The sequence below is a fragment of the Lissotriton vulgaris genome, chromosome 4_1, assembly GCF_964263255.1.
Source record: "Lissotriton vulgaris chromosome 4_1, aLisVul1.2, whole genome shotgun sequence".
NCBI classification, from domain to species: Eukaryota; Metazoa; Chordata; class Amphibia; order Caudata; family Salamandridae; genus Lissotriton; species Lissotriton vulgaris.
In genome coordinates, this window is record NC_141691.1 from 1112083058 (window position 1) to 1112096399 (window position 13342).

Sequence of the window (13342 nt, forward strand, 5' to 3'; positions counted from 1 at the left end):
CTGCTGTTAGAGCCGCTTCCTGGTGGTTCCTTCTGGGCCTTCTCCTGCTGGTGGTTCTCTTCCCGGGTTTGTTTCCCCGGTGTTGTGGGCCTGTGTGGGGTTCTGTGGCTCCGGATCTGCCGGCTTCTTGCTGGTTGTGTGTGGCCTCGGGCTGTGCCTCCTGGGTTTTCGGGCTGAGCTGTCCTTTTCGGCCTGCTCTGGGAGTTTTTGCCGACCGTTTCCTGGTTCCTTCCTGGTTCTGGGGTCCTGGCTTGCTTCTTCCTCCCTTACTTCACCGGGCTTTGTTCCCAGTGTGGGTCTGTTTGGGTGCGCCGCCCCCCTCCCTCTCTGGTTGGGGTGCGGTTCTGTGGTGCTCTTGCCTCTGCGGTCCCTCCCTCCTGGCTGCGGGTTGTCTGTGGTTTTCCTGCTGCTTGGTCCTCTGTTTTTCTCCTCCTGCTTCCGCTTTGGGCTTCTGTGTGGTCTGGCGGTTTTGTGCTGGTGGTTCCCGTTTCCTCCTGCCCTTTTTTTTCATCTGGGTGCTGTGTGAGCTCCTTCTGGGGTTTGCTTGGGCCTGCTGTTCCTCCTGCATGGTCGGGTTGCTTGGCTCTGGTCCTGGCTTCCTGGTTCTGGTGGCGTTTGTTGCCCGTTTTTTTGCTGGCTCCTAACCGGTGTTGCTGGGTTCGGGCCTTGTGGTTGTGGTCTGGGTGCTATGTTCCCTGGGACTTTAATTTTTCTGCTGCTCCTGCCCTGGCGGCTTGCCTGGCCTGGGTGTGGGGTCCCTGGGCGGTCCTGTGCCGTGTGGGCGCCTTCTTTTTGTGCTGCCCTCTGTGCCTCGTTGGACGGCTGCTGGGGTTTCCCGGTTGCTCTGTGCTCCCCTCCTGTCTTGTGTTCCCTCCCTTTGGGGTCTCAGCGCCTTGATGCCTACGGGTTAAGTTGCGCTTTATAAGTCCCTATAATAATAATAATAATTGGGGTTGGGGTTTTCTGGGGTTGTGGCCGTTGTCTCTGTGCCCGCCCTTGTTGGGTTTTCTTTGTTGGTTTCCGGTCTTGTTGGCCTCTCCTTGCTTGGTGGGCTTTCGGCTGGTTTCTGGGGGCGTCTCTGTGCGGTGGGGTTTGGGTTGGCCTCCTCTGCCCGTGCTGTTCTGGGGTTGGTGGCCTTCGTGGTTTGGTTGGTGGCCTCCTTCCCTGTGTGTTTTCTGGCCTTCTGGGGTTTTGGGGTTCTTTCCCCCTCCCTGTGTTTCGAGTCGGGTTCTCGCTCCTGTTCGGCTCCTGGGTTCTTGTTGCTTCCTGGGCCTTCTCGACCGGGTTTCCGCCTCTGGTCTCTTGGGGTCGAGTTCTTTGGTTTGGTGAGGTGGGCCGGGTTTCTGGCCTGTGCTTTCTCCTTCATTTTTGGTCTGGATGCTTGTGCCTGCGCTCTGTTGGCCTTTTCTTTCTTGGCTTTCTTCCTGGATGTCTCGGTTTCCTTGTAGGTCTCCCTGGTCCTGTGTGCCTTCCTGCTTGTTCTGGGCTTGGCGGCCTTCTCCGGTGGGTTGTTTTGGCGGGTCCTTTGTGTCCTGGTCCCGGTCCCGGTTGCCGGTTTCTCGGGTTGGCGGCCTCCTTTTCTTTTGGTGCCCTGGCCTTTTCTTTGTCTCCGGTCCTTGTCCCTGCTGTTCTGTTCTGGGTTGCGGGCCGGTTGTTTCCTGCGGTCTTCCTTTCCTCCTTCTCGGTGTTCCCTTGGGATGCTGCTTTTGTTGTGGTTTCCTGGGTGTGCTTGTGCGTGCGGGAGACCGGTTTTCTGATTTGGTATTCTCCACTTAGTAATGAATGGGACGAGGACATAAGGGACCTGGGGGTAATGCTCTATTACTTACCGGTAATCTTCATTACTCCGGGTCCCGTTGTCCTCGTCCCATTCATACGTCCCTCCCTCCCGGACGGCCGGCCTTCCTGTCTGGGCTTGTTAGTACAGGAGGGCTGCTGGGTAAGTACTGCTTATGTACTCCTGGGGGGAGGGGCAGTATTAGTGTCCCAGCATTCCTCTTGTTTTTTTCTGTCTGGAGATGGTCATCTCCACTTTGTAATGAATGGGACAAGGACAACGGGACCCGGAGTAATGAAGATTACCGGTAAGTAATAGAAAATTTGAGGGGTGTGAAAACACCCCAGGACATCGGCGCCAGCTTATTTTATTTTGAGGGTGGAGGGGACTTGGGGTTCAAAAGTGCCACCTAGATACTACTCGGCACGAGGCTTGCCCCTTTCAAGGCCCCGCCCCCTCTTCACACTGTGAGAATGTTCTTCAGGTTGGCAGATATGCCCCAGCCCCATCCAGGTGACCTGTCTTCTGCCCTCTTGCTGACCCCCCAGCTCAAAGCGAATTAGGTGCTCATCCACCGCATGAATAAATTCAGCAGAAGACGGTGGCATCCAGGGAGGGCAGGGCGATCAGTGTCTGGTTTCCAGACGTTCTGATCTGGCCACTGCTTTCCGGCCTCTGTCTTGTAAATTGCGCGGCAAGAGACGCATGTAAACGGCAGAATGATTAGCAGGGGAGGCTTAGCCAAAATATTCTTCTGAACGTGACGTCCTGCAGATAATTTCCGGAAGCCTAAAATGAGGTGAATCATCTGAATAATACACGTCTGTGTAATATCGAGTATTTAGCGCAGCTTGTGTCAATAGTGATAGCAACAATGCAAATGAAACCGTCAAAGCAGAAAACAAAAACAAATATTGAGTTGGCAAGGGGTGTTGTGCAGATATTCTGTGGAGCTCCTTTAAAACAAACACTGCTTTGTAAATGTATAAATCAGTCCGTTTTACTGGACCACTCTCGGGAAAGCTGCGCGAGCGCGGAAGGGCTTCTCATAGTTGGCAGCAGAGGCGGCACCGTTATCGGACTTGTTGAACAGCCATCTTTGAAGCAAACTCTCCCTCTGGCGGTAGAAACGTTCCTTGCAGATTTACTAATGTAAGACATTTTTGATACTGAATTAGAAGCACAAGTCTGTTCTTCAGGTTAATCAAAAACTCATAGAACCAGATATTATTCTGTGCTTGTCTCTAATTAGAGAAATATGCTATTATATCATATTCGAGTCTATTGGTACTGAATGCTTAGCATAACCAAGTGGAAAGTGTTAATCAACTGATAAACGTATTGCCCTTCATTTAAATTATATATGAACATGCTTGTAGAAACATACGGGACAAAGAGGGTAACTGTAAATAACATAGATGGCATACATATTTCTGCGAAATACATGCTTGACTTCAAGTCATACATACAATGTGGAACATTGAAATTGCAAACTTTCGGGCCTTGACATCAGAACCAGTGGGTTAAGATAACACTGCGCCCGACTTTGCAGTTGTTGTTTTTTTTACTTTTCGCTTAGGATGCTAAAAAACCTTTATTGTCTACAGAACATTTCGTTTTTTGTGTGTCATGAGTTGAGGTGCGTACATCCCGCAATGCTCCACATAAAAAAGCCCGGCCTGTCCCTGTAATGATCCCTCACATGTTGGTCTACATTTTCACACCAAAAGAAATGGCAGACATTTAAGACTGGCCACGATGGTCAGCTTTTTATGTCAGCGACTTGGTATCGATTTGGACGAAAATATGTTTGTATTTCAGTTTACTAATTCGGCCACTGACAGATTTTCTACAGCTCCTTTAAACTGTTTATATAATAACGACGGACCTTCGCTGTCTTTTAGCCTCTTCTTTGAACTTCACTTGTTCGTTTGGTTGGGCAGGTTCGTGGAGTTTTGTTTGGTAAGGCTTTAGAGATGAGCTACAGGACTGAGGGCAGAGAAGAGGGGCAGAAAAAAGCGACTGCTGCAGAACTAACCTGTGGGCGAAGAAGGACGGTAGGGGGCGAAAGTGCGCTGTCTTTCAGCAATATAATGATGACGTCAGAAGCGGGTGGGATAACAGAGGATAGTTGTTGGATGTAGAACTTGACAGTTTCCTCGCTTGCTCAGAAGGACTGTAGCCAAGCAGAGCGAAAGAGGAACAAGGTAAGGGCAGTGTGTGTGTGTGGCGAGGGAATTCCAATCCTCTCGCCACCGCACCATCCCCTTCCTTGTCCCACTGGGAAAAGGCTGCCTGCAGAGAGCCGTGCAGGAGACGGGGCGGCGTTGGCATGGAGTACACGAGTGAGTCTGCAGGAAGGATAGTGTTGTAAATAGATGCTTGGAGCCGGGTATAATTTAGGTTGCTTTATTCAAGATAGTCAAGTCTTCAAGATGTTAATAATAAGATATAGCGAAGACCCACCAGGAGTGACCAGCTTGTCACTCGGCCTGCCTGGTTCCAACTGCCAGTTGTCACCAGGCTAAGCCCCAAACACTCCATGATGTCACCAGAGGTTCTAGTGGTGACATCATGTGAATGACAATGAAATCCCACAGGCAAAAAAGAGACAGGCTAAATACAACAGATAGGTTCGGTCGGGCTTTGACACTGGACGCCGCCTCATAAAAGCATCCACACAAGATGAGAAATTAGACGAGGAGAGGCACCGTTCAAGGCCGTGCACCTCACACTGATGTCGGGCTTTTGCAAAGTGGGGTGGACCCCATTGTCATATTCAGTGTGTCTGCTGCCTCCTCGCTCAGCACATCTGATGGGAGGCTGCTAAGGCAGGAAGTGTTGAAGGACAGGCATCTCCGGTAACCAAGGCGAGAGAGCCAGCAAACCAGTCCTACTACATGTCAAGTTCCCAGAATACCACATGTGCACACGCGGCTAGTTGTGCTGGTTGTTGCCCTCCCTGTCCCAGGACTGTGAGCAAGGGCCACTGTTGCTCGTTGAGTAGACTGCTTGTTCAGGTACTCCGCCATAAGCAGCTGCCTGTGCCATAAGAATATGGCACACTGAGTGTGCAGGGTTCAGGGAAGAATAGAAGTCCTGCATATTCAGTTTGAGGCTGAGGCGGGAGAGCCCAGGAAAACTATTCCACATCGTTGACTAAATTTCGCATTAATGATCCAAAGTTTGGTGACCTAGGAATGAAGTGTACATATATGCTGGATTTTCATCATGACCTTAAAATACACTGCGAAACAGTCAATGCTGACATCGCACAATGCTAATCAGAAGGGCTAGACTGCTAGAATCTTAACGTGTACTCAAATTGTCAACCCCAAATTTACTTTTAGGTTCAGGAGAGGTGTAATCACACCTTCAATATATCACAGGCCTCAAACATCACCTGTAGTAGTTCTGCCTATGAAATCATTCACCAATGAGCCATGACACATACTACCAGCTTTATGAAGATCACATCTATTTATTTCCTATAGAAACATTAATAACATGATTTCTTTACAAAATTCATAATAATGATGCATGATTTCTTTACCTTTTTAAATACACCACTTTCGCAAACCTCTTATCCTATCCTGTCCCTACCCCAGGGCCAAAAACTGCACAGAAGCCTGCGGCCTGTGCAATTAAATACCAAATACCAAGGCTGTGTAGCCGTAAATCCACCTCATGCCTCCTTATTCCACCCGCTCATGCCCTCAGTAAACTCCTGATGCAGAGAAATGATTGCTGGTCCCCACCGGCAACCACCATCTCAAATTAAGCACTGGGGTTGACTGTGCAAATTTCTTGCTACGCGGAAACTTAAAGGCAGCCACTAAGGAAAGTGTCTCTAAGGGATATGTTTGCAAGGGATGTGAAGGTGACAAACAAATCCAACCCCTAAAAGGTGAAGACTGATACCCCACTTATGAGTAGAACGATGCACGACTGCAGGAATTACTGAGGCCAAAATGACCAAATCTGACTGTTAAATCCTTCCCTACATCATACTCTTCTGAGTTTCTGTCCATGAACAGGGACTAACATGTAGGGGGCAAAACTACCAGTCCCTTTACCATACTGGGAGTCCCACATTTAGGACCCCTGCCATTCTGATCAAGCCAACCCACAACGCCCTCTAGATTCTCTACATCACCACTGTCATCAGTGATTAAAAACTCAGTTCTGTTCGTGTTCATGAATTATTGTTGGCACCTGTCTTTACCTATGATACAACAGTAGTACAGCTGGAGTGGTACCAAGGTAGTAGCCAGAAATATATAATATCCCCACTTTTAACCATAACAGCAATTGCACAGAGCTAGGAAAGTGAAAAACCCTGGCCCTTCCTGGTGAGGAGTGAGTACGTTCTTCCACCGAATACATTATGATCAAAATGGGAAAAAGGGTGCATTTTACATCACATTGCTTAAAAAAATTGACTAAGAAGTTACAAGGACAGCCTACTGATGCTGATCTTCTGACAGGGTTTGATGAGGTGAGAGCCGCCCCAGAAAACTGTCTCAAAATGGGCCAAATTGTGCTTTTGAAAGCATACATTTCCGAGTATATGGGCAAAAAGTCATAGCAGGTCATTTAGTTTGGTAGGAAAGGTATTCAGTCTACCCGCTCTACCTACATATACTTGGCCAGACTGTAATGTTTCCCATGGCAGTGCCCTCTCTGACTATGCTGTAAGAAATCTTACACCGACGGTAATTGGTTTAGGTACCTCAGACCATCCGTCTTTTTTTGGTCGGACGTTCTGGTGCACTTTTTTAGGTCTCGACCTACAACATTGCTTTAGCAATGCTTGTTTCTGTTTGGGACCGCAAGGAATAGGCTGGGGGCCTAGACCTGAAAAAAAATTAAAATAACCCTTACACCTAGTGCAGGCTCTCTGCTCACTGAACAGGTTAAGCCTAGGAAGCAGAAGTGTAAATGTCCCCCTTGCAGAACAGACCCATGCAAATGAGGGAAACACTTTGCCTTTGCTGCAATGCTCCATGTGCGTGGTGTAGCGGCAGTGAGGCCGTCAGCAGGTGCACTGAATGTGCACTATACCGAGGTGAGACACAGTCAGGGCACCCTCATTAAGGGTACTCTCTGAAAGGGGGTCCTATGGATCCTGCCAGATTTCCCTCTTCATTCACTGTACTCCCCTGCAGGGGAATCTCTAAACCCCCCTCTTTCTATGAAGAAAAGGCCGAGTGTCGCCTGTAAAGTGAAAGATGGACCGGCTACTTCTAATAGCTGATGCACCTTTCACTAAGGGGTTGCCACTAGGGCAAGCTCAAACCTGCGACTAGCTTGAGGTCAGGTCATTATATGTAATAGGGTGCACTATCCCTGTTTGCGACCAGCACAGCTCTTTAAAGGTGCACTGCAGTGTAAAAAGGGGCAGTGCACCCTCAGCATAATAGCCCTGATGATCCATATTTATCACACTATACAATGTTTCACTATAGATTTATAGATCTGCAGTATACAGATCACATTAAAGCACTATACCATATATGTGGCTAGTTGGATGGATGAATGAATGAATGAGTGGATGGATGGGAATGGATCTTTGGATGAATGGGAATGAGTATTTGAATGAGAGGAAAAAATGATGAAATAGGCAGAGAATATGATGAAGCCAGTGATGTAAGAGGGAAAGTTAGGTAGGGCGGGAAACCTTGCAGTTTTTCTGATGGTGGCTCTTTAAACTTTCCCACAATACAGGAAACTAAGTATATTTCATTCACTAACTGTAATGACCTCTATGTAGCAACTTTAATTGCATGGTAACTAAACTCTTTTTACAATTTTCTTGTAGGGGAGAAGGCCTGTTGAAGACTACCCAGGATTTATTTCAGCAAGCTGAGGTAATTTGGTAATAGGTGCATCTTTAGGCAAAGTCGTTACTAAAATCTCCTGGCGATCGGACTTTCAGAATACTCTTGGTAACCAAATTTCCCTCTTCTTTAGGTAGTGCAACCTTTAGTTAGGAATTGGAATGAGAGAACAAAGATTTTTCTTTAGTTGTTTTATGCTGTTTGGCCTCTTACGGTCCAGGACGTGGGACCCAGCAGGATGTAAACACTTTTTAAAAACATGTATGGCGAGCTAAGAGTGCAGGAGAAACCAGTCCAGTGTGGAATATGTTCAAGGGTTGTATGACAGAAGCATGCATGGCTAAACCACTTGTGCATCAACAACACTGTCCCAACAACAAATGCGTCTTAACCACACATTCCTATTCTACCACGCATGCCTTTACCGTGCAATTTGTTGTAAAGGTATGATTGGTAAAGAGATATGCGTGGTAAAGGTCACGACAACATCCTGAGTCCTAACACCCGGCCCAATCCCTCCAATATACCCGCCCCTGCCCTCAAAACAACCCGACCCCCCTACGTGAATGAATGAATGAAATGAATCTTGTCCTGCGCAAACTTTGCCCAATGGGCGTCAAGGCGCCTACTTCAAATAATACAGCTCGCCGGATCAAACAGCATTCTTTAATTGGTAGGCTCTAATGAAGCACCAAGTTTTAAGGGCCTTTTTAAACAAATCAATTGAGGGTAAGGTTTTAATCTCAATTGGAAGAGAGTTCCAGAGCTGAGGAGCGGCAACAGAAAAAGCTCTCGCTCCCCATCTGATAAGTCTAGTACGGGGCACTACAAGTTGAAGTAGCCCGGCCGATCGAAGACATCTTGTTGGAACATAGCGGATGAGCAGGGTACCGAGTGCGTCATCAGGGCCAGCCGCAAGTGCTCTGTATGTAAGACATAGGATCTTAAAAGAGATTCTATACTGGACAGGGAGCCAGTGAAGGTCTCTACTAGCAGTCGTGGCCGATGATGCCATAGGAAGGGCCAGAACAAAGTGCGCTGCAGCATTCTGCATGATTTGCAGTCGATGAATGAGGCCCTTGTTGGACTCCACATACAAAGAGTTGCAATAATCGAGCCTGGAGCCAACAAGAGCGACTGCAATCTGTTTGCGCGCCTGGAGGGAGAGATAATTACGAATTCTATTTAGGATCCTAATAACACCCCAGCACGTGGCCACGGTCCTATTCACTTGGAGCGTCATAGAAAGTGAAGTGTCAAAGACAACACCGAGATTTCTGGCTGATTGGGAGGGAGTGGGGCAGGTGCCAAGAGATGAAGGCCACCACTCGCTCGACCAAACATCTTGGTCTTTCCGAGCCCTAAAACCTGGCTCTAGCCCAAAATAATATCCCAACTGCAGCCCCCCGCTCTGAGTGGCCCCCACGTCCTAAATTCAACCCCAACCCCCCACCCTGTGCCCTAAAACTGCCCCTAGCCCTGAAAACTGTCCCTTCCCCCGCACTGTAGTGTAGTTCCTATATTCCCAATAAGCTCTGCGCATTGGAATAATATAGCCTATAGATGTGACGTAGGACTTAGGTCAACTAGGTCTCTATCGAATATATTAAACTTAATTGTGAGTGCCAGCTAGCTTAGAGGTCACTAGAAACTTTCTGGAGCTCACAAGAAGGGATTTCGTTTCTGACAACCGCATAAACATGACAACTTTGTTTCCCCAAGAATAAAACTGATCTTCAGAGTTGTGGAAACAATAGATAGATATTTCACTCAGTCAATCGTGCATGCTTCGTTTCACCAGAGGTGCAGAGAAATAGACGGGCATTTTCAATAAAAGCATTTATTGAACAGTCTTCTTTCTCAAGCATAAGATATGAACTGCTACAATCGTAAAACTGGTTGCAAAATATAATGCATACAGTAAAAAGAGTAGAAACAAATAATACTGTAAGAGCATTGTATGGTTCCTAAACCATAGATAAATACATACATAAATAACAGAGGCTAAAAGTACTCAACTGGTGCTTCTAAAATACGCCTACCCCGATGTACCTAACCTAACCTTCGTACGAGAGAAGAAGTAAGTGAAGTGTAGCTTAAATGTAGTATTCTTTTGCCAAGAATCTGTCCAAGATTTCTCTTAGGGTCTAATCAGCTCCGTACCTTAATTTGGAATGAAGGAGGTCAGACTCAGGACTCGATTTCCCAACAACCCACAAGGGTAGCTTCAAAACACTGGAGCTGGATTTCTCGGCAGGAGAAAAGGCACCGTCTCTCTCAGTGCATCTGCTGGAGGGTCGGCTTCCTTCGGCACTTGCAGTAGCAGGGCGTGTCGGGCAAGTAGATAGTCGAACTGCTCCAAACCACCGTGTGTTTGCTATGGCAGGTGTGGGCATATTTATACCTTGAAGGTGCCGAGATTGACGTAAAGGTGGACATAATAACGTCATCAAAGAGTCTCAGTTCTTTGAAAACTCCACGAGTTCTTGGACAAGTCAGTATTCGAGCAAGGGGAAGTCCCTAGCTGCTGAAGCCGACTTTTCCAAGAAATCGGTGTAGATTTTCGGAACTAGTGGAAGTAGCCCTGCCGTACTTGGACTGCATGAGCTATGTTTAAATATGGTTATGATTCTTATGCCTATATAAGGATATGGGGATTTATACCTATATAAGGGCATGAATCGGAAAAATTACAATAGGATCCTAAAATGTTATACAACCCTGAGCACTTAAACTCATCCCCATGTCCTAAAAACTACCCCAAACTCCGCTCCCCGCCCTAAAACTGCTCCAGCCCTGAAAACTGTCCCTCCCCTCCCCCTACCCTGAGCCCTAAAACTCGTCCTCACATCCTAAAAACTGTCCAGCCCCCACCTTTAGTACTAAATCTTGCCCCTCAGCCATATTAACCACCCCGACCCCAGCCTCCCCATCCTGAGCCTTAAAAACTAACCCCCACCCCTGAAAACGACCTCCGCCCTGAGCCCTAAAACCTGGCCCCAGCCCTAAATACTACCCCCAACCCGCCCATGAGCCCTAAACCAGCCCCCATTCCTAAAAACGACCCCCTCTCCTTCAAACCCGGGCCCAGCTCCACTTAATGGACCGCGTCCCGGAGCTTCCTCTCCCGATTCTTCCCGTTCCTCTCACCGCCCTTCTGCACATCTGGATCGCGCACTGCCTTAACCACGCATATGTGTGGTAAAGGCAAGTGTGGCTCTGCTTGCGGGGAAACGACATGCATGGCTCAGCCCGCATTGTAAAGGCCGTTTCCCATGTTCAAGTGATATACTAAGTAGAATAGACTTTCCATACAGCTTACTGCAGAATGCATGACCAGTACTGCTTAGCCTCATGCACAAACCCTTTTACTTTAATCACTTCAGTTAAAAGCCATCTATATTCATAAAATCCAATGTAATGACTTGTTTCTGCTGTAATACCCAATGTTTCCAGAGTCGAAATGTGGTGTGGAGTTTGTGTTAGAATACGGGACGAAACAGACAGTCTTAATAACCAAATTATGACTTTCCTTGCATCCGTCCCTTGGGAATCACCCAATAGATTATCTTGGAGACTAGATTTGACACGAAACGCAATTATTCCACTGTGAATTTGCAGCTGCCCAGTTACATTATTTGATTGCTGGGGTTTCTAAGTGTAAGGCAGGTGTAATGAGTAGAAAAGCACTTTGTCTTTTCTTATGTTTTTCTGTCTGGCATTTTTATTCGGAAATCACTCAATTTAACTTTAGGTGTTTTAATAATTGAGGATTGCTAATCTTTTTACTTATTTTTTCTAGATTTTTGCTGCAACTGGATTGAAACTTTCTTCACTTCTCCATGTTTTTTCAAATCAGGTATGTTGTATTTTATGCACTGGAAAGTCATGCATCGGTATGCCATATAGATGCTCACTATATTATTTTAAGCATTGCAGAGCAGGCAATTTATTAAATCAGGCGTGCTACTATCTTTGGATTTTAAAATATTTTACTAGTTTCAGAACGCCTTTTGCAAATAGTTTAGAATTTCTCATTTTACTAATCTGGCTGTGAGCTTTTATAATTACGTATTAATTTTTTATTCACTAAGAAATCTATATTTTCTCTGTTTTTCAAAATATTCAACATGATCAGTCAGCGCCTGGACACGTTTACTGTAAATTCTAATTCTGAATTGTGAAATTGCTACATAGTAACTGTATTAGCTACCCAGACAGGCTCACCTTGAAAAACAGTATTCGACTTCCCATTTTACCCAATGTGTTTATTAGCCAATTGCAACTTCAGCAGTTGTCACAGAAACAAGCTACTAACCAACCTCTTTTCAAGGGCCCCGTTGGTCCTAATGCAGGGGACGGGGCGCCTCGCTTATTAGTGTGATATTGTCAGCAGTCGAGATTGGGGTTTGACATGGGATTGTGATGCTGAAAGCCAACGCCGATTTTGGCTTTTCTTTTACAGTCAAGTGGCTGACACCGCATGCATTTTTTGCACTTTTAAAATATGCAAACTTAGTGCTGATATCCACTTATATGTAGGCTTACATTTAAGTCTTAACACTCTCCTAGCATTAGAATGCCCCGGTTACTTACCGGTAATCTTCATTACTCCGAGTTAGTCTTCCTCGCCACATGTAATGTAATGTAATGTAATGTAATACGTATTTATTGAGCGCAACTGTCACCAAAAGGGTATCCTGGCGCTGTGACCAAAACATTACCGACAGATGTTACGCACTACACTTGGGAAGAGATAGCTTTTTAAACCCTTTTTAAAAGCCGCCAAATCCTGGCAGCTCCGCAGGGGCAGGGATAAGGAGTTCCAAAGTTTTGCAGCTGCAAAACCGAACGACCGACCGCCCATCCTCACCCTTTTAATCCTGGGAACAACTACCAGGAAGGCTGAGGAAGGCCTCAGCGGTCTTGCGGCTGAGTACCAGGAGAAGAGATCTTGTAACATCACTGGCCCTAGCCCATGTAAGGCCCTGAAAACAAGGCAAGAGGCCTTGAAATGAATCCGTTGCTGAACAGGCAGCCAATGAAGGTCCGAAAGCACCAAAGACGATGACGCTGAGCGTGGACGAGATTGAAGAAGGCCAAAACCCATCAGGTAGAGGGCGCGGCAACCGGTCCAGGGAGCAGTGGAGCACCTCGGTCTTCGCTCCATTGAATTGGAGTGAGTTGTGGCGTAACCAATCTGCCGTTGCAGTCATGCAGCGGTGAAAGGTTTCCCTCGAAACCGCATCACCTTCTTCAAATGAAAAAATAAGTTGAGTGTCATCGGCATAGTTAATAACAGATATGCCGAATGACTAACGAAGTGAGCTTCAGCTCCACACCAGAACCCTCCAAAGCAAAAGTTAGCCTCCCATGCCTCCCATCCCTCCCCAATATGGCCGACCCATACACTTCATGACCACTATAAGAGGCGGGCCGGCCCAACCTCAAAGCCTGAAACTACCAAGGCAAAACATGAAACTGATAGCCAGACAGGGAGGGAGGGACGGCAACTCATGTGGTGAGGAAGACTAACTCGGAGTAATGAAGATTACCGGTAAGTAACCGGGGCATTACCTCCTCGTTAGTCTTCCTCGCCACATGACTAACAAAGTGAGCACATACCCAAGCCAGGAAGGCTTCATGGTACACAAGAAACCACCAACAATGCGGAAACAGGTAACCAAAACAACTTTTAATCCATTGTGTAAAGAAACAACAGAAT

General features: G+C 46.8%; 1 protein-coding gene across 1 annotated transcript in view; it reads left to right on the forward strand.

Moving 5' to 3' along the window:
- The window catches only part of CTNNAL1 (catenin alpha like 1), a 974420-nt gene that overhangs the window by 911268 nt on the left and 49810 nt on the right, over window positions 1-13342 (forward strand). The window contains exons 15-16 of the mRNA XM_086965342.1: window positions 7599-7647; window positions 11420-11476. Coding sequence (XP_086821468.1) covers window positions 7599-7647; window positions 11420-11476 — 106 coding nt within the window. The remainder of the gene's footprint in view (window positions 1-7598; window positions 7648-11419; window positions 11477-13342) is intronic.